The following is a 25,590-nucleotide window of genomic DNA, read 5'->3' as shown; positions in this document are numbered from 1 at the left end:
AAACCCTCAGAATACAGTCAAGAAGTTGTTAAATGTGATTCATTTGAAATATCTGAATTATGGATCAAAATGTCAAATAATTCTAGATACCTTATTTTCTGAATTGATCTTGTTTACCTTCAAATGGTTAAAATGTGCAAAAATCTGAGTCAGTAGGTGGTGCTTTTGGACAAGCAGAAATACTGCTGTAATCAAACACTATTTTATTAGGCATTATACAGTGATAACATGAAAGAATTTCAAAAAGTCAGTTCCCTTTAATTTATAGTTTCCCACAGTAAATCATACGCTCACACACTCCACTCGTCTCCCAAGCTGACATTTCTTTGAGCTCGCAGTGAAGAAAACACATTCACGCAAGGTCTGAGGTGAAAGGAAATTAAGTATCTATTTTTTTAAATGTAACATTAAAATTACTACATTTCACCTAGTCGGCTAATATTTCCAAAGTTGAATATCAGCAGCTGTTTGGTTTAGTCCACTAGTCTCGCCCATCCATTGGTTTGCACCAACCCTGAGTTTTAAAGCAGGATTTAACCAGTGTCCATCACCATAGTAACTTATGCTCCATGCCATACCTTTGGTGAATTACAAATTAAGATATGCTTTAAATTTTAAAGAAGTAAAAGGAGAAGTTCCCCAAAATACTCATTTACGTTTTATCAACTTGAGTATCAAGAAGCGGACAGTCATAACAGTTGTGCGGTTTCTCTCTCTCTCTTACCTCTCAGTGGACATTCCAGAGTATAGTTTGACGGAGGAGTTCTGCAGGAAGCATTTTCTGACAGGACTGCTGTTGAAAGAGCTTGGGCTCGCTTTGCAAGACGAGCAGGACCTGAGACACCTCGCCCTGGCCTGCCTGAAGAACCTCATGGCCAAACATTCATTGGACTCTCGTTATACAGTAAAGGTGAATTTTGACAATGATTGCAATTAAACTTAAAAATATACTTGTTGTGCACCATTTATGATTTTACTTTGTGTGTGTTTAGGAGAAACAGGCACGGATAGCCTCTCTGTACCTGCCTCTTTATGGTCTGATCCTTGACAACATGCCTCGCTTTTTCCTCCGAGATCTGTTTCCAATCTGCCTGACGGCCAGTGACCAGGTGAACATGCTCAGGGTGTCGTTTATCAAATGAAGTGAAACAGCATTGCTCTTATATTATTGTCAAGAGCTCACATCAGTTGAACAAGATCTGAAGTTGCAGCAGGGATGTAAAGTACTGGATTGCTATACTTGAGTATTATTTATTATTCATTTTAATTTAGACTGTAAATATATTTGACCGCACAATTCAGCAATTGTTCAGTTTGAATAAAGTATTCCTGAGAGCAATGTAAAGACCTTCCACAATGAATGCAAAGCAAACTGGAGCAACATTTATTTTAATATCATCCAGACCACCCCATGTACCCCCAACCTGAAACCACCAGCATTACTTTTAAGAATAATATATTTTTTAACTTGAGCCAGCTTCCTTCTTAACTATTAAAGGAAGGGGTTTAAGAGCTGAAGGAAGGGTAGATAGTGCTTGAATTACTGCTAACCCAAACCCTGTTCACACTCATTGGAGGACAGGGAGTTCCAGTGTGATGAAGATCACTAGTGAGAGAAGCAAAGTCCCATATAAAATGCATGTAATATGAGGTCAAACCCTGAAGCTGTGTACTTCAGAAATGGTGCGTTGCACGTCACCTCTTCATTGTTGCATTCATCTCAGGGTCAGTTGCTACGCCATCTGTCCCAGACATATGGCCAAGGAACATTGTTTCCTGAACTTCTTTGGATGAAGGTGCTGTCTAGAATGACATATGGCCTGGTAGAAGACGATCAGAGACACTTTAAAGTCCATTACATTAACCAGCAGACCAAAGGTCACTGTCAGAGCCCCTGGCAGATGGTGAAGGCATTATTTGGAAGCCATGGGACCTTAACCATCAAGAGGCAGCAGTTTGGTCCAGGGGTCATCATTGGTTACCTCATTAAAGCAATGGAATTCCACACAAAACCCCCATAAAGAGTACTTTTTTCCAAACTAGGACCACTGGGTCTCATAGACTATTTGAGTTGAGCTTCATTCTGTGTTGTGGGGTGAGCAGTGCATTGGTGGCGACTCCTTCCACCGGCTGTGCTGGATAACAGTGAAGTGAGGAAAGAAGCAGGAATACATTTCAAACTGTGACCAAATAAGATACTTTATAAACCTTGTTCATTAAAGCTATTTTGGGGCAAAAAAATGCACATATATCCATATCCAATATTTATCCATAAATATACATATTTCTCAACCCCAATAAAAAAAAAAAAAAAAAAAAAAACACTTCACCATTATTTTTAAATTCTCTCCCATTCCAAACAATAAGTAATACGATTTCCTCCACAGGGTTCCAGAGATGATCTCAGTGTCGGAGTAGGTGTAGCAGGTCAGGTGACCCATGTTGTACACCATGGGAGCTCAATGGATGCATCCTTCTCCAAGGAAGTGCTCAACTCCATTGCAGGTATAGAGGTGTTGGTGGGTCTATTCCTCACACAAATCTATATCATGCTTTCAGAACATTTAGAATATATCACAACAGCTGCTTTTATATTGGTTTGCTTTTCCCCCAGCCTTTTCGTCATTGGCCGTATCAACAGCTAACAATGCAGACTCCAGAGGCTCTCTCATCAGCATCGAGTCGAACCCCAGCAACGGTGAGAAGACGGATGCATGTGAAAAGGTAAGCACATGAATTTCTGACTGACAGACAGAGCCAACATAATAACACGTGAACAAAACGAGAAACTCAGGACAAAAGAAAAACAGACAAACAGAATGAATGCATATTTTTTCTCATATATCAAGAGAATAATTGCGATAAATGTACTCAGTTTGCCAGGCCGCAGTCTCTCATTGGGTTTGGTGCACGCTTTGATAAACTGGATCAAGCGGAGACCAGAAGTCTGCTCATATGTTTCCTTCACATCATGAAGACCATTTCAGATGGTGAGACTTTAAATCACCGAACCTTAAAATAAAATGGTTATTGCACATATTCAAATGTCATATGGCCTGTAACTGTTCATATACGGTTGCTCTCCGTGTTGCAGAGGTGCTGGTTTCATACTGGCATCGAGCCATTCACCAGGAGATCAACGATTTCTTCAACATCCTGGAGTGAGTGACTCTTTTCATAAAGACCAATAAATGGAGGAATAAAAGAGAAAGAAAAGGAATCAAATCCTTGTGTTTTTTTCATTATTTGGCGTGTTTCTCTTTTGAACAGACTCTGTCTCCAACACTTCCGGTTCCTTGGAAAGCGTCACATTGCCAGGTAAGATCTCCTCTCAGTTAGCTGTGTTTTATCTGTGCTCCAGTACGTCTGGATGAATGTAAGGGTCATCATTTCTATTCTTTTCTCTTCTTTCTGTCCCAGATTGTATATGTGTTCAAAAGAGGGAGAGAGAGAAGGAATGTTAGAGAATACACAAACATGCCCATATTTTCACTGAATTATTCTGAAAGCTAATATCAAGAAATACAGCAGAAATATAAAAATGCAGTGTGAGATGTTATTAATCCTGTAATGTGACTGAAGTAAAATGGATTCAGCTGGCTTGATTCACAGTACTGATGGCAGAAACAAACTATTTCAATTGAACCAATGGCTTTGTAGAATGATTCCCTGTTCTGAAGCGCTCAAAATGCCACATGGATGTGCAAATGCAACAAAAACATGCATAAAAACATCTTTTACAAACCAATTGCAAATGCTTTATTGAAAGCGAAGTCTATGAAATGCAATTAACAAATCATCAAATACCATTAGAAATGAAGTTTCTGTATGATATGTGCTACTGTAGTTGAAGTTGCAGGGCTTGTTTGTCTGTTTTATGGAGGGCTTGGCTAATAAGAGACTGTTAACTACTATTGCTCATTTGAATTATACTGTACAAATTTAGGATCAAAAGCATCTTTAGATTTATACAACTGATCTGAGATCAGCTAAAACCCACTGATTCACATGGGATACACATTACAAAGCCTTGTTTACTGAAATCAGATGAAACTAAATCTGGAGTACTATAGAGTGCTAGTAGTATACTATAAAATGATTGCAGTAGCATATGACTAACTAGCAGCTTGTAGTGTCATAAATGAACTCCTGTTTTATTCCCACACCGTGTGTTGTCTTTGTATTGACACGTGTTTAATCTTACATCTCTCCCTCATTACGCTCTCTGTTCCCACTTTCATGCTTTCCTCTGTCTGACTTCCATACATAACAATCTCTAAAGATGACACCACCAGCATCTAGCATTTGACATTTAGTATCACATATCCTGCTCTGAAACGCTCCCCTAGAAGCTTGGCTTTCACTTTCCTGTCTGTAATGGCTGTGAGGACGAAGGTTGGCGTTAACCCTGCTGTAATTGGCTCGTTGTGTGCGCAGGAAGCTAGCGGCCGCTGTTAAGCTGGCTCAGGCCACACAGAACAATGGCACCCTGAAGGGGTCTAACGTGTCCGGCCAGTCTTCAGGGCTCCTACCCCAATGGTAAACACCTAACAGGTCTACACAGAGCTCCAGAAAATGACTTGCACTCCTAAAAATAAAGCTTCAGTCAATCAGTGGAAGCTTTGCATTGCCCAAAAGGGTCTTTATATTGGAAAATGGTATTATAATGTTCACAGGAATCCCAAATGGTTGTTCTGTGTCTGCCAAAACCCCCTTTTGGAAACTTTATTTCTAAGAGTGTAACACAAAATGTGTAATGCCTATAATTAATTATTGCAATAAATGCATTTCTTAGCTAAGTGATTTTAACGTTTATAATGTTCTAAAACACACTCACACACTCACAAAAGCATTTGTCCCAGTTTATATCAGGTGTCTTTAACACATGAATTGTCTGGTACAGTGTACATATTGTGTTTACGCTGTATTGCTGGACACTTTTGCTGCTATCAAATTTAGAGACAGGTTTAATGGTCTAGTTAGGTTTACAAGTGTAACAGTGTAACAATAGTGTAACAACTACAGAAATTAATTGCATGCCGGTATTTTAAAATGTAAAAATGTGTATGTACACAGTGAGTGCATTGTATCAAGTGATTCATTTAAATATTAGCACATTGTACTGAAAGACACTATGTATAAAGTGGGTTTGTCCTGTGGAAAAATCATAGTTCATCATGTTACATCCACAGTGTGGGAACCATTTATGTCTGTATCCATTAAGCCTGTCTCATTCACCTACAGGCTTTGTGCAGCTCTTCAAAAGGTCTTTAAAAGTCTTATTTCACTCATTCACAATTTAATGCCTTAAAAGGTCTTAAATCAAAGGAGAAGGTCTTAAATTCAAAGTCAAAAACTATTAAATGTCCCATGCACTGCAAAAGCAAAATAAATCTTCCTCAATATTTTGTCTTGTTTTCCAATATACACTGAACAAAATTATAAACGCAACACTTTTGTTTTTGCCCCCATTTTTCATGAGCAGAACTCAAAGATATAAGACTTGTTCTATGTACACAAGGCACATGTCTCTCAAATATTGTTCACAAATCTGTCTAAATCTGTGTTAGTAAGCACTTCTCTTTCACGAGATAATCCATCCACCTCACAGGTGTGATATATCAAGATGCTGATACAAAAATAAGTAAGTTTATGCATAAAACAAAAACAAATGAATGTCTATGAGGCATTAAAACCAGTTCTAATTAAGTAGGTTTTTCTGAGCCCTTTGGTAGATATGTATTCATGTTTTAATCACAAATTCATAATAAAAGACTTAATATCTTCTTTAATTTTGCTTCTCAAGTAAATGTAGTATCTTAAAAAGGTCTTAAAGCGTCTTAAATTTTCCTTCATTTGCATAAACCCTGTTATATGTCTCTGTTGTTACAAAGAAAATGAAAAGCTACTTCAGTGTTTATTTTGTAGCTGAAAACCTAGTGCACACGCATTCACAGTTTACTAAGATCCTATACTGTTGACAGTCTGTAAACCATTAAAGTACCAGCCAAGAGAGTGGAGAAATAGGGGGAATTGAGTTTTCTCTGTTATTGTCAAGACATCTCTGGATTATATTATTGCTAACTGATGAATCCACTGCTGTTTCCAGGATGCTCTCTTCTCAGGACGGGCACAGACACGTCCGCTCACAGACCATGCCCATCATCAGGGGGAAGAACGCCCTCACCAACCCCAAACTACTGCACATGATGGAGACCACGAGTAAACACACTCACCACAACCAGCTGAAAAATGTCAATCACTGAACTGAGTCAAAGTATGTGTGTCATAACTCTAGCGTGTGTGTGTGTGTGTGTTAGATGGAAATGCGTCTGAAGGAGAAAACGTCAGCCCTACAGATATTGAGGCCAATCTTTCTACTGAAGTCTCTCTGACAGTGTTGGATATTCTGGATCTGTTTGTTCATCATCACAAGGTAATATGATGTGGAAATATATCCCAGTATATGCTCTCAACATAAACATCAACAAGAAACAAAAAGAAAATGTACTGACTGACTTTTTGAATGAATTTTAAATAAATGCTCTTCTTTTTAACTTTTTATTCATCAAAGAATCCTTAAAAAGGAATCACAGGTTCCAAAAAAAAAATATTAAGCAGCACAACAGTCAATAACAGTGATAATAAATCATCATATTAGAATGATTTCTAAAGATCATGTGAAACTGAAGAGTAATGATGCTGAAAATACAGCTGCACATCACAGAAATAAATTAGATTTTAAGGTATATTAAAACAGAAAAACGTTATTTTATATCATAATAATATTTCATAATATTACATTTTCCTGTATTTTTATCAAATAAATACAGCCTTGATGAGAAGAAGAAACTCAAGTAGAAAAAAAAACATGAATAATCATTTTGATCCCAAACTTTTGATCGGTAGAGTGTATAATGTTCAAATCTCTCTGTTTGAGCCAAAACATCTGATGTGTGTGTAAATTATGAAAGTAATGACTTTGGTTGGACAAACGTATTTTAAATATAAGTAATATCTCTAAACAAAACTGCTTCACTGCTTAACAAAATCACATTAAACTACATAAGCCAATATTAAGTTTAATATAAATGTATATATCAATCAATTATGCCATTAAAATATCTGATCACTGTCCTATTTGAGAAAAATAGGAGAAAAATCACTGCAGTATTTACAATCTGTAACTCTTCGACTGATTCTGGTTATGTTGACATCTAGTGGACACAAGTGTGTTTTCTTTAAGAGGACTAACTCCTGCTGTCTTCTCTTCTTCTGCAGAAATGGTTGCAGCATGATGACGGGCAAAACTCTTTGATGAAGAAAGTGTTTGACACGTACCTGCTGTTCTTCCAGATCAACCAGTCCACCAGCACCCTCAGACACGTCTTCACCGCCCTGCGCCTCTTCATTCACAAGGTTTCACTCTTTCCCCTTTCACGTGCCTTCAAATAAAGACTGTATAAAACATGGACGTAGTGTCCGTGACATCACCCGTAGTTTTCAGAAGAGTGTTTTTGAAGCTCAAAGTGGGCGGGGGCCGGCTGTCACCATCTTGGCAACATGCCACCGTGCGTCACTCATGGATAAATGAAAATTGGGAACTGGTTGCTGAAACCACGCCTACTTTCCCCAAAGGCAGTGTCAGCAGCAGCAATCCACCTGTCACTCAAGTGGCCACGCCCTTAATTATGCAGAACTTTAAGACTTAATACAATTTAAATGAATGAGTTATAAAATCGGTTCTCTTTTAGCAGTTCAGTCAATGTAAAGGGAGTGTTTATGACTAAATAGGGCATGTTTATAAACTGAATAACTTAAGTAATTTGTGGATTACTGCGTACAAGAGACGCGAACCATTTCAAATGATTCAGTTCTATTTGGTAAACTGATTCAACCAGTTCACTAAGAAGATTTGTTCACGATCCAGACAAAACCAATAAAACCCATTACAAATGAGGTATTTGTTGCATCCAGGACATAATTACTGATTATAATGACTTATACTGTCTTTTTACGCATTGCATTGCGTATCACACTGCGTAAACATAAAACCATGTGTGCATTTATGATCTGAGAAACAACAAACAAGCCTACTCTACTCTGTTTGCACAAAACTTGCGTTTGAATCATCATTGGAAAATTATTATAATTATAAAATTAAAACAGGCTGTGAGTCAGAAGCACCAGACTGTCCTTGCAATGTTCAAACTCCCCAACTTTATAGAAACAGCCGTTGAGCCACAGACACATTGCAGGATACTGGTTCAAGAAACAGTCATCAACAGTCAAGATTTTTCACAATTTTCAATTATACAAAAAACCTGCTTGCTTAAACTCATCCTAGACGGTTTGTCTGATTTCCACCAAAATTGGTTCAGATCATCTAAAAACCATGCTGGCAAAAAGTTCTGGAATTCCAGTTGATTAATCAAACCGTTCTTGAAAAAAATGCTCAAACAAATTAAAGATAACACCAAAATGGACCTGAGTTAAATCTCTGCAATGCTTTAGCACAGGGATCCTAAACTCTGGTTTAGCATATACAAACCAAACTTGGTGTGTTTTATGATAACTATGACCTGAAGCTACCTGCACAGTTTCAGCACAGTGCCACCTAGTGGTCAGGAGATATAACTTCTGAATGGCTTGGCCAAAAATCACAAGACTGATGCTTTGTATCTGCTGTGCAGAGGTGGGAAGTCCTGGGGCCAAAGAGTAAAAGTCCTGCCATATTTTTGCTCAATTAAATCATCATTTAATTAGTCACTTAATTATCTCATTGATTTTAACTCTTTGATGACTTGGGATTTGACTCAAGACTCGTTTGTGACTTGGAAGGAATGACTTGGTTCCTCCTCTGGTGAAATCAGCTGCTCAGTTCATCAGTGGAGCAAAAATATGGCAGAGCTTTTACTCTTTGGCCCCTGAACTTCCCATCTCTGATGCTGTGACATATCAAGTCAAACAACAGTGGCATCAGCTATTTAAATACCAATTGTGCCATACTGAGTCAAACTTCCTGTCCGTTGGCTGTATCTCTAAAAAGCATTGGCATATTAACACCAAACTTTGAATGTACCATTGTCATCTCACACTGAACACACCACATCAATTTGATAATAGCGCCACCTATTGGTCAAAAGTGAACAACCTTTAATCATATTACTAGTGGTTGTATTCATAATTTTTCTGCCATTTTGACTAAAATCATCTTAAAATGGCTTTAATTACTTAATTGCTGCATGCAGTTATATTTCTATTTGTAATTATTGGGTTCACCTGTGGTGTGTCACCCAATCTATTTAAACCCCTTTAGTAGACCAAAACCTACTCAAGAACTTACCAGTCATAAATTGTGCAATTTGAACAACTTTACTTCAGTGGGGAAACTCTGGAAGTTTATCAGGGATGCTAGAAAGCATTTTTTTTTTCAATGTTTTTGTGGAGACTCATAAATGAATTAGAACTTGAATTAAGCCACCACACCAACAATAAGAGGAACAAAATGACTGTTTAATTTCATGTTTTATGACAGGTGGAGTTTATCAGAGTAAATGACATCTGATGGTCATGTTGATCTTCTCTTGTTGTCACAAGTAAAACATCAAAATAACCCTATTGTCATAAGGACAATGCAAAATACAGTTTCACAACCTACAAGAATTATCTTGGCAATTTAACATTGGCATCAACTAAATTTGGGACCCTGGGTACAAACCCTTTTTCATTCAAAGTTGAAATATAACCATAATAATTTTGGAGGGTTCATTAACAAGCAGCAACTCTGAAACTAAAGTCAGTAGATCTCTGACTCTCTCTCTCTTCCTCTTCAGTTCCCGTCCACGTTTTTCCAGGGTAATGCGGATCTGTGTGGCAGTCTGTGTTACGAGATCCTGAAGTGCTGTAACCATCGCTCCAGCTCCACTCAGACCGAAGCCTCGGCGCTGCTCTACTTCCTCATGAGGAGGAACTTTGAGTTCACGGAGGGCAAATGCATCGTCCGCTCACACCTGCAGGTCAGGTCACTCTGCTCCTCTCCTGTGTGGGTGTCTGTTTTTGGGTTACGTTTTATTTTGATAGTCCACTTTAGACATTCTACGAACTATGAGTGACTTTGCAGACACATGTCAACTGACTCTCATTCATTTGGAATTTACAACAGCATTTTAAATTACAAATCGAAATTACAAGAACGAATTCATAGCAATACAAGATTGAAGTTGTAATATTTTTAGAATAAAGTCGTATTTTGAGCATGAAGTCGTTGTATTTTTAGAACGAAGCGGCATTGTCACTTTTCTGTTTGTTTTTTCTGTTCTCAGTTTCATCAGCCGTTTTCTATCTTTAAATGAGTTCAGGTCTCCTCGGTTTCCTGCCTGTTTGTTTTTAATGGTTACTGATTCATTTGTGTTTGCTCATTAAGTCTCATTTATTCTCTCAGATTTGGGTTCCTCTTGGTTCTGGTGTAAGTGTTCAGCTGTTTGTCTTAGTTAATACAGGTCTTCGCCATGATTTTGCCAATTAAGACATGTTACTGGATCAACATCTGATGATGATCCTGGATCAACATTATTGTCCAAAAATATAGACTTAACCCAATCCCTACCCTTAAACCTAACCTAACCCATAATTTATTCCTAAAATCAGTGGGAAATGATAGCTGATTATCAAGTGTAGAAGCACCTAACACTGATTTTAAGCCCAAAACAGATATTTTCTGAAAAGTTGTATCTCAATTCTGATTGGTTGATTGGAATGTTGTTTGTAAGTTAACATGTACTTAGAGAGTCAGTAGAATTTCCATCAAAATAAAGTGTTAGCAGATATTAATCAGACAGTCACTAATGTATGGAGTTACAAAGTCACTAAGTCGAATGTCTAAAGTGCACTTTGTGCCTTGTGTGTGGGTGAATGACTGGCTGGTTTGAGGACTGAATGTGAGAAACACTGAAGCTGATTTGGGTTTCTTCTTCTTCTCCTGCAGGTGATTAAATCTGTAAGTCAGCTGATCGCTGATTCAGGTATCGGTGGTTCACGCTTCCAGCAGTCTCTGGCCATCATCAACAACTTCGCCAACGGAGACACGCCGCTCAAAGTGAGAGTTCAGCACACAACACACTTTAAGACTGTGGTACTGCAAAAATAGTGAGAGATTTCAAACCACAAAATCAAAATATGAACTTAGTTGCTAAAATGGTTTTCGATTCAGTTTGATTCATTCACTTGATTGTTTGCAGCTGAAATAGTATTTTATGAGACAATAAGAGGTGGATAATTATATGCAAGCCAGTGTAGACAAAACCTCGCAAATGCCTTCCATCATTTGCTGACAACCAACCAGCTCTTTATTGCATGTGCATCTTGTGAACAACTCTGTCCTGCACGTAAAGATGATTTATATCTATTTATATCCAACCCCATATCAATATCAAAGTATGGGCACATTTTTTTGCCAGTACTGATGAATGGCTAGAAAAACCACTGTTTTAAAGTTAATGAAGATTAAACATTGCAAAACTCCTCAAGAAGCCGTTGTTAAATGCATGCAATCATGATTTGAGAGCAAGGACGATTTTAGTAATGAAAGACAAACTTGTGCTGTATCAAACAACAGATCATTTTCTTTGTTCCAGAACACCACGTTCCCGGCTGAGGTGAAGGACCTGACCAAGAGGATACGCACCGTCCTGATGGCCACCTCCCAAATGAAAGAGCACGAGAAGGACCCGGAGATGTTGGTGGACCTGCAGTACAGCCTCGCTAACTCCTACGCTAGCACACCTGAGCTCAGACGCACCTGGCTGGAGAGCATGGCCAAGATCCACGTCCGAAACGGAGACCTGTCTGAGGTCAGGAGGACTTTTGATTAGCTGGATTAACGCATGAATGAGCTTGAGGAACACGAAACAAGATGCTAGAAGAAGACATGCTCTGCAGTGAATGGGTGCCGTCAGAATGAGAGTCCAAACAACTGATAAAAACATCACAATAATCCACAGCACTCCAGTTCATCAGTGAACATCTGGAGAAGACAAAAGATGTGTGCTTATAAGAAACAAACATCATTAAGGTGTTTTAACTCTAATTTGAGTCCATGATCCTCTTCCTCTAGTCTAGAGAGAAGTGCATCTGGTCTGAATCAAGAGAGAAATCTGATCAGATCAAACACCATTTACAAGCCAAAACAGCTCTTAACAAATATGTGGGAGAATCTGGCTGAGAGAGACAACAGGAGATGGACTTGAGCGTTATTATGAATGATTACTAGGTAGTGTGATTATGGATATTTTGACCAGAAGCGAAGGGTTGAAGGGTTTCGTCTTGATGGATTTGTTGCAGCTTTTATCTTCTCCAGATGTTCACTGATGGACTGGAGTGCTGTGGATTATTGTGATATTTTTACTCTCATTCTGACGGCACCCATCCACTGCAGAGCATCCACTGATGAGACACTGATGCAGTGTTACATTGGGTACACAGTTACTTTAAAGCCTCATTCATGCAGATGTCAGTGCCTCAGATGTGAATTTGATAAAAAGTGCCAATGCTTTTGTTCATTACCAGTGACATTTAAAAACACTTTTAACTGTCCACTTCAGGCGGCCATGTGCTATATCCACATCTCAGCACTTATAGCAGAGTCTCTGAGGAGGAGAGGTGAGCTGCCGCTTGTGGAGATCAGCATTTAAGCAATCACTGCTATCAATGTGCTATCGACTGTATTTGGCAAACATTGCATAAACAGGCTTTCCCTTGAGCTTTCGTTTGACCTGCTGTTTGGTCAGTGCTGCTCATTTGTTGTTGTTTTTTCAAGTGCTGCACTTCATAATGAACATTGCTCCTAGCTGCTTCCTGCCTCTTGCTTTATTCCTTATACTGTGAGTTTTAGATGCATTCAAGCCGATTGTGTGTGTGCATGCTGGCGTAGATGCATGATTACAGTAGATGCATGGCTGGAGCGCTTGAATTAGGGGTGAGCAGTGTGAGCTACATGATTATTACAGTATGGCTAAGTGAATATAATGTTAGCAGGATCATAATATAGCTATTTTTACTGAAAATGCAATTAACACTATAGCAGTTTGTCTGAGTGGCTCTTGGACGGTGCGTCCCGTCGTACTGCTCATCCCTAGCTTGTGATTAAACCTGTGTTAAACCTGACGCCTCTCTGCAATCACAGGTTACTGGAAGTCTGAGAAGAGTCGGATCCCAAGTGTGAGCACAGATGGAGCCTGTGTCATTAACTCTAGCCCCTTACTAACTCCCCGAGATGGAGAAAGTGAGTGTTCTTCACCCCATCAGGGTCCCAGTCTGTCTTACTGCCTAAACTAAAACACTGAGTTATTATCATTACAGAGCTACTTCTCAAGCGGATTAGTTAACAAGTTAATCAGTTTAACCTTAGTTAATCAGTTCTGTCACTGTTTTCACAGTACATATCGTTTCATAGCAGCTTTACAGAAAAGTTTGCCACACTAACTAAACCAAATGAACATTTTGCAAGGAACAGATTTCCTAAAATGTCTAGGTAGAAGAATTTAGTTTCATACTTGACCTTTTCCAGAAGCTAAGTTTTACATCCTTGGTGTCCAATCAGTTGGTGATGTCACACTGCAAAAATAATTTTCTTGTTTTATGAAAATACAAAGATTAATGTGTTGAGATGAACTAACTGTTATAAGATGCATAGATGAATGAGTGAATAACATGCTCTCTGTGACCCCGCAGCTTCATTCAGCATGGGCTGGTCCGCCTTCATGAACATCTCTCCTAATGTGAGAGAGGAGGGAGCGATGAAGGAGGACGCCGGCACTCAGGACACCCCGTACACAGAGGTACAGGACCCCCCTCACATCTCAGAGCGGCGAGTGTGTGTAATGTGCTGAGCTCTCTCTCTCTCTCTCTCTCCTGCAGGACACACTGGTGGAGCAGCTGGAGATGTGTGTGGACTACCTCTGGAAGTCTGAGAGATACGAGCTCATCGCAGACATCAACAAACCTGTCATAGCTGTCTTCGAGAAGAGACGGGACTTCAAGGTACGTCCACTGATTATCAGTGATGGGGCTGATGGGAAAACACCAGGACGTGTGTGTGAACTGTATCTGTGTGTCCTGCAGCGGTTATCAGAGCTGTACTATGACATCCATCGCTCGTACCTGAAGGTGACAGAGGTGGTGAACTCGGAGAAACGCCTGTTCGGACGCTACTACCGCGTGGCTTTCTACGGACAGGTGAGACACGCAAACACTTCACAAGTCTGCGCTTGTTACGTAACTCACTGCTGTTCCTGCACTGTTCTCTGCTAAGAAAAGCTCTGCTATCTCATATTGACTTTAAAGAGACAGTTCACCCAAATCTGAATCAAACTCCGTCATTATTTACTCTCCCTCATGTCGCTCCAAACCTGTGTGAGTTGCTTTCTTATGTTGAACATAAAAGAAGATATTTTGAAGACTGCTGGTAATCGAACAGCTGGTGGGGAGTAAATGATGACAGACTTTTCATTTTAACAGATTTATTGCAATATGTTATTTTTTAGGCTCATAACATCACTGAGAAAAAAAGATTATTTTGAAAACTGAAATACTCTGAATTATAATTCATTTATTTTGATTTAATATTAATCAAATGTATTTATTTTCACAAAATATATGAAGAACAGTAAGTCACAGTGGAATCTGTACATATTTTTTAAATGTAAGCCAAAATTGTTCTTAATGTAGATCAATATATTATATTATATTATATTATATTATATTATATTATATTATATTATATTATATTATATTATATTATATTATATTATCTATTTTCTTTTTTGCTTATTACAACTTATTTCCATTATAAATAAAATCTGAATTTGCTCAAATGTTTAATTTAAAAAAAAAAAAAAAAAAAAAAAGAATAATTTTGTTTGTCATTGTTTAATTTGGAAAACCCTGCGAGAGACTAGACAGACTAAGAGAGTTAGGTCCCACTTTATATTTGGCTATTTTATTGGGAACTGCATTTTCATCTTATAATATTTCCTCATAAGTTGCACTTTTTACGTTAAAAACTGCCAGAATTTCGGAAAAAGGGCCATTTTTATTTTATGTAGTCTATGCTCATTTTCTATTCCATTGCTGATTGTGGAAAATCATTTTAGCTCGCCCAAGGTCATAGCTAGAGTCTGTCTATAGCAAACATTTATTCATTTGTCAGTGGACTCATGTTGAAACATGACGAGTTGATGTCTTGGTTTGTGAATAGGCCTTTAAACCTCAACACACTTTAAAACTGTGATAGAAATCTCAAATCAGGCAGTAAATCAATACAAACTGATGTAGAAGATCAAAGATACAGACACTCAAATTCAATTCTGAGTTCACTCAAGCTTTATTATTCCAGGCACTGAAGGTAAATACATGTTTTTCTGATCTCAGACATCAGTGTGTTTAAACTCTCTCCTGTTCTCTCCTGTGTGTTGTGTATATATCAGGCAGTGGTAAGTTCGGTTCAAGTGACCATCTCTTCATGGTTTAACACTCCTAAACTCTCACTACATGTTAATAATGTGTGTGACACGAGTCTTACATGGTTTGATCCCGAACATGCTCATTCTCCTCTGCAGATCTAATCCTGAGCATCTATAATGTGTGTAATATCAGTGTATTTCAGACAGAGACTATATCTAAATACCTTCATTACAGAAGTTGAGTTCATTGTGCTTTGTCATTGTGTTGCTTTTACTGTTGTGTTAACGGTTGGGCTTTTGATCCACATTATCTTTATCATAAGAGCAGCTGTGGCTGTTTGTATCTTCAATGTGCTTCTAGTGACATTCACTTCTAGTTATTTTACTGTACAAAAACTGTCTGCTACACTGCTTGATATTGCAAACTGGTATTTGTTATCATTTTATTTGAATACATTATCGTAATCATAAACACATTGGTTTGTAGCTCTAAATATCTGTCTTGTATCTCACTAAATACAAAAAGTGACAAAGAAATAAGGGATATTTTCCCATTAAATTGCTTTCCAGGCACAGTCTTTGACCTTTAGGCACAATTTGATAACCTTATTAAATGTACGTGTTATATTTCATAACAATTCATATATTTATTAAATAAATAGATACTCTAGACACAAGTCAAGTGAAATGAATATCAGTATAATCCATGTTGCCTCTCCAGAAGTACATGTAGATGTACTTACACAGACTATTTAATGCAGCCCAGAGATGCCATGAATGCATTTACACTACAGTTACAATTGCATAATGTTACCCTGGACCACAAAACCAGTCTTAAATCTCATTCACTTGATGTGTGGTTTGTTCGGAGGACAGTATTCGGCCGAAATACAACTATTTGAAAATCTGGAAAAAAAATATCGAAATTCTGAGAAAATCACCTTTAGATTTGTCCAAATTAAGGAATTATCCATGCATATACTAATCAAAATGAAGTTTTGATATATTTACAGAAGGAAATGTACTAATGGAACATGATCTTTACTTAATATCCTAATGATTTTAGACATAAAAGAAAAATCTGTAATTTTAACCCATGCAATGGTTATTGCTACAAATATAACCCAGAGACTTTAGACTGTTTTTGTGCTCCAGGGACACAAATAATTTTAGGAGATTAATATAAAATATACTGAATATATAACTATGAAATGATAATTTAAATATGAAACTAAAAGCCACCAGTAGTTTTAAGTCTTGATAAGTGAGTCATTGATTCAGTCATTCAAACGATTCATTCAAAACGGCTGATTTCATTCGGGAATAAATCATGCTGATATCAGAAGTGTGTACTAGTATACTTCTCTTACGGTTTCTACATTATAAAGATATGCTAAAATAGTAAGAGTAGTGTACTAGTATGTAGTATGAATTTAACAAATGTCTTTATGAATGAATCGTGAATCATGACTGATTCGTTCAAACACCCAGAATCCTTCAGGAATGAAACACCAATGTTAATCGAAGATGCAATGATCAGTCCACACTGAAAATATTGAGTAAAAGATGTACATCACATAATATTTACTTGAGGATAACGTTGACATTTATTCATTTATTAAATACCACTGTATAAAGTAAAAATAAAGATGTTTAAAGAAGGACAGATGAGCAGCCGGCTGAAGTCTGTGCTGGTAGATGAACAGTTCAACCTGAAACCGCACAGATACGAGACACTTCTGTGGATGTTCATGTGCTGTGATGTGTTCTCCAGGGCTTCTTTGAGGAAGAGGAGAGTAAGGAGTTTATCTACAAGGAGCCCAAGCTCACAGGACTGTCGGAGATTTCTCAAAGACTCCTCAAACTCTACTCAGACAAGTTCGGAGCGGATAACGTCAAGATGATCCAGGACTCCAACAAGGTGTGTGTGCTGTACCTCTGTGTGTATGATCTCTGCTCTGAATCACTGTGGATCTGTTGTATAGTCACTAGGATGACAGGATTGTTTTCGCAGGTGAATCCCAAAGACCTGGACCCCAGATTCGCCTACATCCAGGTGACCTACGTAGTGCCTTATTTCAATGAGAAGGAACAGCTGGAGAAGAAGACCGACTTTGAGCGCCATCACAACATCAACCGCTTCGTCTTTGAGACGCCCTTCACTCTTTCTGGAAAGAAACACGGAGACGTGGAGGAGCAGTGCAAGAGAAAAACCATCCTGACCAGTGAGACAAATTAACACTCAATCCAACCGGAAACACTTTGTTTTCATCATATAGAGAGGTCTAGATCACGATTATAGACCTTTCCTTATGATGAAAACAATGTAAAGGTGCTGTAAGCTGCTAAAGCTTTAAAAAAAAAGTTAACTGTGACTTTTTATCTCACAATACATCAATTATTTCTTTAGTTTAGATTCTGAGAAACAAAAGTCTGAATTACGACATGTAAAGTCAGAATTGCGAGATGCAGACTCATAATTGTGAAATAAATTGTCGTTTTAATTCTGTGGTAGAAACAAAAAAAGATAATTCTGTAAAAAAAAAAAAAAAAAGTCAGAATTGTGAGGAAAACTTCAATTCTGGCTTTATATGTCAAACATCTGACTTTTTTTTATTATTGCATTTCTGAGAAATAAAAGTGAGAATTGTGAGATATAGACTCAGAGTTGTATGGGAAAAGCCAGAAGTTTGTGTTTAGACCAAAATTATCTGTTTATGTCACAATTAAAAAAAAAAAGAGCTTACATCTTGAATTTCTGACTTTATGTGTCTTGTCTTTTTTTTTTTTTTTTTTTTTTGTGCAATTTTGAGTTAAAATGAGAATATCCAGGAAAATATTCAGTTTATATAAATTTTGTCACAATTCTGACTTTTTCTTAGAATTCTCAGTAAAAAAGACAGAACTGTGAAATATAAATGGAGATTTGAAAAAAGGGGGGAAAAAAATCTAAATTCTGAGTTAAAGTGATTATTATTATTGTTGTCCCGTAGCAGATATGGGCTTCCATAGTAAGCGTTGTTTGGCATCCCACAGCTTCTGTTTGACCTAGCAACTGATTTACACAATACTTCTCACAAGAGTCTGTGAGGCAGAAACTCAAGCGCTTGCAAGCATTCAGCTTCCTTCTTCCTCTGTTTTTCTATTGCTTTAAAGACATTTGGCTGTGTAAGCCATTGCTGACAGCTGGATAATTAGAAACATTTTGCACCCTTCCAACTCATGAAACCACTCTACTGTACTGTACTGTAAAACTCTGTCAGACGCTCAGTTTCCAGCATGACATCCACTGCACAGACTGCCTGCTGTTAATGGGAAAAATGACCTCAAAATCCCTTATTTATTGGCTAAACAAACCCAACTTTGGTCTACAGTCACTGTCATTCCAATGCTTTATTATAAGGAGGAGGATTATTTTCAGCAAATTATCCCATAAAATTTTTTTAATTCCAATACAAAAGTAAAACGGGTGATGGATGTGGATATATTGGATGTGAGTGACCGTTTGTTCAGACCCGCTCAGACCTGTGCTGTGTGTGCTTCTGCAGCCAGCTCCAGCTTCCCCTTCCTGAAGAAGCGCATCGAGGTGGTGGAGCAGCAGAGCACGGAGATGAACCCCATCGAGGTGGCCATCGAGGAGATGAGCCGGAAGGTGTCCGAGCTCAATCAGCTGTGCGGGATGGAGGAGGTGGACATGATCCGGCTGCAGCTCAAACTGCAGGGCAGCGTCAGTGTCAAGGTGAGCCCTGTCCAACACAGACAGACATGACAGCCGATAAATACTCCTGCTGTCATACTGCAGTTTTTCCATATCTCCATATCATGTATTTAAAATAGTTTAATGCACATCTAGCCGTTTCTAAATCCTTACATAAGTGACACCATATGCAAATTCAATATATATATATAAAAAAAAAATTTCCATATGTGAAATACATTGCCATATGAAGTAAAAACATATGAAACCTTTTAGAAATTAGAACAAGTTCATGTATTAACATACATTTAGTTTTAATGTTTATTTATGTAATACATATTTGCTCATATATGTCACGTATACTGTATATCCGTCCTAAAACCTGCTTTGATGTTATATAAGTAAATATAAAAAAACATGCATTTAAAAATTTATTGCATGAACTTGCATAAAGATAAGTTGTATATATATGTTGTCTTGATAAAGTTACAAATATAAAGTACTAAATATAACATTGCTATGGATATTTTCTATAAGTTATAATCTTATATCTTCATCTACACAGAGAATGTGCATATGTGAAAATCATACATTGCCTTGTATGTAACATATGCAGCAGATTCACTCTTGATATAGAGCATCTTGACTGAGACTGTGGAAAAGGAAGGTTTTTCAGGAATGTATTTGTTGTTTTAGGTAAACGCTGGACCCATGGCCTACGCCCGAGCCTTCCTTGAGGAGAAGAACGCCAAGAAATACCCAGACAACCAAGTCAAACTCCTCAAAGAGATCTTCAGGTGCTCCTGCATTCATCACAAATCAACTTCCCCTCATGCTGAGTGTTTTACACGTAACGTTATGGTGCTATTTTAATGCCATGTGTGGCAAACACATCAATGCAATGTACGTTTGTCAAGTTTTAAAGAATCGTATTTCATTTCAAAAACTTCAATAATTTATAAGTCCTGTCCGAAAGTCTCCGTTCTGTTACCTGTTAAACACCAAGTCTTGTCTGCTTCCCAAAATCAGTGTTTTATTGCATTTAGTTTATTACCTGAAACTTTATCAACAGTCTTCTGTCAGCAGGGAAGAGTGGAAGGAGACAGTAAAACTGAGATGATTAGCATCTATCTGAGGAATAGTTTAATCTTAGAGCTCTCAGACTGAATGGATACAAAAGAAGGGAATAAAACACAAGACAAATGTACGATTGCTCTCTTGAAGCAAATACGCTCAGGTTGCTACCACGATTCTTCGATCCTTCATGATGTCTTTAAAGGAAGAGCATTGCCCTGAGAGAGATGAGTGTCATCAGAAGTGTAAGGGCTTGTTGTGTGTGGTCCTGCAGGCAGTTTGCAGACGCGTGCGGTCAGGCCCTGAAGGTGAACGAGCGTCTCATTAAAGAAGATCAGCTGGAGTATCAGGAGGAGATGAAAGCTCACCACAGAGACATGCTGAGCGAGCTCTCGGCCATCATGAACGAGCAGGTCAGCACACTTCTCCAGCACACACCACTCTTTCCTCGCCGTTACGCGTTCTCACTCAAATATGTGCCATGGGGCGCTGTTACACATCTTCTGAAAGAGGACTGAACCTCTGGATCAGAACACAGAAGAAAACACCAGCAGAAGCTGTAAAATAACACCATCATCAAACACTGAGCAGCTGCTGAATCAAAACTGCCTGAAGTTACTGAATCAGCTGTCGACTCGTTTAGCACTACTCCATCCATCGATCTGAATCCCATCTTTATGAACAAAAAGCTAAAAAAAACGATGTTTTTGTCAATGTAGGCTTTTTTTATGAAATTAAGCCACATTCAGGTATTGATAGAAGGATAAAACGTTTGGATTAAAAGCAAAGGTTTGTTTCTCTTTTTTGACCAATTGCATGCTCATTACATTATAATGTAATATTGTGGGGGCCATTCAAGTTTAGTGACGATTGTCAAAAATGCTGTTGGTGACTGGCAACGTCTTAAAACACACTGGCGGGGAAAGAGTTAAACGCATGTTAAATGATGATCTGCCTCGTTACTTTGTGTGTTAATGGCATGTTTTTTCTGTATTTTTCCCCTTTTAAAGATCCTGTACACAAGACAACCCGGAACCGAACGCCACAGTGCCATCTGAGCTGCTCACACACTCTTAGCCAACATTTTCTGACTAGAGGGAGCAACCAAAACTGTTGATTTTAATGAAATACACATAAAGGAAAAGATTTGCAGTTTTGTAGATGAAGCAGAATGCCGTGTCTTTGCCTGAGTAACACTCACTCTCTCTCTCTCTCACACACACACTCACACACGCACACACACTCACTCTCTCTCTCTCACACACACACACTCTCTCACACACACACTCACACACGCACACACACTCACTCTCTCTCTCTCACACACACACACTCTCTCACACACACACTCACACACGCACACACACTCACTCTCTCTCTCACACACACACACTCTCTCTCTCACACACACACACACTCACTCTCTCTCTCTCTCTCTCTCTCTCACACACACACACTCTCTCTCTCTCACACACACACTCACACACACACACACACGCAGTCTCTCTCTCACACACACACACACGCCCGTTCTCTTCAGGAAGCCGTGATCTTAGTGACCTGGACTAAGCAGATCTTTGACTCTGATCTCTGACAGTGTTGAACACATCTCTCGTCCCGGAGTGAATGGAAAGCTCCTCACAGTCTGCCGGTCCCAGCTCCTCTTCATTTCTCAAACACAGATGTGCTATTTTATACATTTTATAGGATTGACAATGTTTTACTGTACTGTTGTAAATTGTAAATAGGAATTTAATAGGGATTTTAAATTACAATTTCAAATGTTTCTTTTTATATATTAAAATATGATATATGAGTGTTTGTGTTGGTTATTAATGCATATCCTTGATTTGTAAACATTGAACATTTGAAGAATTTCAACAGACAAAACTGAAAAGACAAAACTAACGAGATAAAATACAAACACAAAAGGTGAAAAATACACTGATGCAGTGATGGTTTTGTCTTTACATTTTGGGAATTTTGTTTTTATTTTTATTTATTTTTTTTACAAAAGATGCATTATTGTAAATACAGCCAAGCCACTGAAAACAGTAGTTCAGCATATGTAATATATATTTTAATTCAATCAAACATATTGTGTTTGAAATTAAAGCAGTTTTTTATGTAAAAAGTTGGATTGCAAATTCAGACTCCAGTCTGCTATTACTATTTAGCACTTCTTTTTAATTAAAAATAAGAATACACTTTCAATCTTCATTTTATGTACTTTAGCATAACAAAATTATACTTCTTTGCAACTGCAGTATTAGTTTACAAGTACACTTGGCTTATTTCAGATCCCTTCACACCAATCACTATATCTATAATGATAACAATATTAAATATACATACATATACTTTTAAACAATGGCAGAATCCTATAGAAGCTTATAACTAACACACTGAATAAAAGTAAAAAGGGTAATTGTGACTTTTTATCTCACATTTTTTTTCCTCAGAACTGTAAGATTATAAACAAGCAGTTATGAGGAACGGGATCACAGTTATATTTTTTAATTTTTTTCTAGTGGCAGAAACAGACTTCTACAGAATCCAGACCACAACTAAAACAAAAACGTCACAGAGGAACGATATCACACGAATCACTTTTTATATGAGATCATGATACGTCCTCAGAGAATAAGCAGCGGTGTTCTTCACTACATTTACACACAGTTTGATGAGCAAGTCTCAAAGTGTTGCTGTGCTTATTATTTTGACAAATACAGTCATTGCTTCATGTTTAGTAGTAGTAGTAGTAGTATACTTTATTGTCCTCGAAAGGAAATTTGTTGTTGACTACATGTTGCTGCATATATACATACATATAAAGAAGAAGAACAGTTGATTTAAGACTTACAAATGTAAAACAAGAAGTAAGAAGTACAGTCTCTGAGTCAGTCGAGTGCAAACCCATTCTGTGTGAGTTCTCCAAGTGAGCTGTCTATAAAAAGACCCAAATACTTGTAAGTTTGCATTTGGGCGATGTTTTGGTCATGTATGACCACTTAACATTAGTCACCTATACAGTTGGGATCGAATACAATCTCCTCCGTTTTCTTTATATTTATTATTAAATCATTTTTATCACACCAGTTGACGAACCGACTGGTAGATGTTTCTTATATTATCGTCTCCATAAAGTAGACTTAAGATGGCTGTGTCATCTGAATATTTAAAAAATATTGTTTTCTGAATGCTTACTTTAACATTCATTTGTAAAGAGTGTAAAAAGAATCGGTGAACTGACACAGCCTTGTGGAACACCTCTGCTAATGTTCTTTTGTTGTGAAAGACAATTAGTTACTTTTACACTATCAGTTAAAAAAGATAAATACCACTTTATGATAGCTGGGTTTACACTCAACTGCTCCATCTTTGAGATCAACAAGGCCAGTTGAATGGTGTTAAAAGCAGAGCTGAAATAGATAAAGAGTAAACAGCCAGGTAAAGTAACCCTAACAAACTTCATGCTCGTGCTACATGTCCACCACAAATGAAAAAAACAACAACAACTGTACTTGACTATATTTCCCTCAAAATTTTTTGTTGTTGTTTGAATTGCAACTTAGCTTTTTTTTGGTCTCAGAATTGTAAGTTTATATGATGTCTTGAAAGAGTCAGAAGTGTGAGATAAACTTTTTTCCTGTGCAGTGTGTGTGCTTCCGTCTGGTGTTGGATGACTAGTCGATGAGTGAATGAGTGAACTGATGAATAGATCTCCCCTGAAGGAAGAAGGATCTGAAGGGACTGCTGCAGCTGCTTGATGACCTCGAGCGCCTGCGGAGACGGACAGTGTTAGCCACAGAGACTGAGATGAGAAGTGGATGTCCTTCATGGCTCTCTCAAAGAGGGTCACTGTATAGGGCCCACTTGGTCTCGGGATTCACACACTTTTCTGCTACAATAGTTGCGATGTCACGAAACATCTGCTCCAGCTGTCGCTCCTTGTCTGCCACCTGGAGCTCTCCTCTAGCTAAAAACTGCACACAAATGAGTGTAGAAACACTGAAGGATGAGGGTCTCCGTCATCACATCAGATCATAGATCGGCAACTTCTGTCACATCGTTTGTTTGCAGGACTTCATCAAGAATCATTCTCCCTAAAACAACAACAGCAGTACAGTTACATCCATGTCACTTAAGAAGATGACAAATTGTCTTACAAAATGCTTGTGTGAAATTTCCATTACATGACATTATAAATACTCTAAAGGAATAGTTTTCACAAAATGAATGTTTTCTAAAATGTCCTTACCCTCAGGACGTCCAAGATCAGGATGAGTTTGTTTCTTCATCAGATTTGTGACATCTTTGCTGACATCTTTATGGAAACCCGTTTCCGCCATAGAATAAAAAAATATATATTTATAAAATATTTAGAAAAATTTATTTTTAAAAAATTATATATATTTTTTAAAAGGTTCAAGCGTAAATGCAGCCGCTCACATTTTCGAAACAAATTATAGTCTGTGTAATAAGATAAACTGTCTGAGCTGTTTAAGGCCCTGACTGATTATATGAATATAGATAAATAGGTGTAGCAGAGCAAACATGAAGAAGAAATAGTCTCGATTAATAAAATGTACTTTTATTCTGTGTTGTGTTTATCCTTTTTAACATTTGAGGTATAACAGTGGGGTATGTGATCACAAGTAAAAAAACAGTTATTATAGTAAACATCAAGATGTGTAACTGAACAGCCATTACAGATGTGCTTTAACTCTTGATGAAAACTAGTAGAGATGACACATAGGACATGATCTGGAGGTCATCCTCAACAAAGTCATGATGAATGATATGCCTCTGTTTCCACATTATTCATTATCATGTGATCATCTCTTCCTTCATATAGTTGTGAAACTTTTGCTACATTTAGTGATAGTAGCATTTGTCATGCAACTTAGGCTATTACAATAATATAAAGACAAGAGTTTATATTATTAAATATGTGACTCAAAATCAACCCCAAATTGCCTTAAAAATGCATCACAACAGGTTGTTTCATTTGAACTTTGTTAAAAAACATCCACATCCACACTTTATACTTCACAATGATAAAGCAAAAAAACAAAAACAACAACAACAACAAAAAAATATAGCCAACAGTTTTTAAAAGGTGACCCAAAATGCGTTTTATCACATGTGTGTTCCTACATTTTTTTTTTGTACATTTAGCATAAATTAAGAATAACATTAGTACAAAGTTTCATGATGATTGATGAATCATGATTCTCATGTGAAGTTAATGAGACCCAGTATCAGCAAGACCATATGACATAAGTAATGATAAAATTATGAGAAATGATAAGATTAAAGAAGAATCTGGATAAAACATTTAAACTGTTATTTAGT

General features: G+C 37.6%; 1 protein-coding gene across 3 annotated transcripts in view; it reads left to right on the top strand.

Annotated features, from left to right (window-relative positions):
- LOC113058188 (dedicator of cytokinesis protein 10-like) overlaps window positions 1-21,525 on the top strand; it is a 97,170-nt gene extending 75,645 nt beyond the window's left edge. For all 3 annotated transcript variants that reach the window (XM_026225860.1, XM_026225859.1, XM_026225862.1), the window contains exons 32-56: window positions 732-910; window positions 993-1,109; window positions 2,388-2,505; window positions 2,615-2,724; window positions 2,876-2,990; window positions 3,095-3,161; window positions 3,271-3,318; window positions 4,438-4,539; window positions 6,110-6,222; window positions 6,321-6,436; window positions 7,282-7,419; window positions 9,837-10,019; window positions 10,988-11,098; window positions 11,637-11,852; window positions 12,603-12,660; window positions 13,184-13,282; window positions 13,732-13,838; window positions 13,918-14,040; window positions 14,122-14,235; window positions 17,236-17,382; window positions 17,476-17,686; window positions 19,010-19,200; window positions 19,855-19,955; window positions 20,507-20,645; window positions 21,243-21,525. In XM_026225860.1, coding sequence (XP_026081645.1) covers window positions 732-910; window positions 993-1,109; window positions 2,388-2,505; window positions 2,615-2,724; window positions 2,876-2,990; window positions 3,095-3,161; window positions 3,271-3,318; window positions 4,438-4,539; window positions 6,110-6,222; window positions 6,321-6,436; window positions 7,282-7,419; window positions 9,837-10,019; window positions 10,988-11,098; window positions 11,637-11,852; window positions 12,603-12,660; window positions 13,184-13,282; window positions 13,732-13,838; window positions 13,918-14,040; window positions 14,122-14,235; window positions 17,236-17,382; window positions 17,476-17,686; window positions 19,010-19,200; window positions 19,855-19,955; window positions 20,507-20,645; window positions 21,243-21,290 — 3,071 coding nt within the window. In that variant the 3' untranslated portion in view covers window positions 21,291-21,525. The remainder of the gene's footprint in view (window positions 1-731; window positions 911-992; window positions 1,110-2,387; window positions 2,506-2,614; window positions 2,725-2,875; window positions 2,991-3,094; window positions 3,162-3,270; window positions 3,319-4,437; window positions 4,540-6,109; window positions 6,223-6,320; window positions 6,437-7,281; window positions 7,420-9,836; window positions 10,020-10,987; window positions 11,099-11,636; window positions 11,853-12,602; window positions 12,661-13,183; window positions 13,283-13,731; window positions 13,839-13,917; window positions 14,041-14,121; window positions 14,236-17,235; window positions 17,383-17,475; window positions 17,687-19,009; window positions 19,201-19,854; window positions 19,956-20,506; window positions 20,646-21,242) is intronic.
- The last annotated feature ends 4,065 nt before the right edge of the window (window positions 21,526-25,590 follow it).

This window comes from Carassius auratus, chromosome 40, assembly GCF_003368295.1.
Source record: "Carassius auratus strain Wakin chromosome 40, ASM336829v1, whole genome shotgun sequence".
NCBI lineage: Eukaryota > Metazoa > Chordata > Actinopteri > Cypriniformes > Cyprinidae > Carassius > Carassius auratus.
Note: the sequence above shows the minus strand (reverse complement) of the source record. Positions and strands in the feature narration are given on the sequence as shown.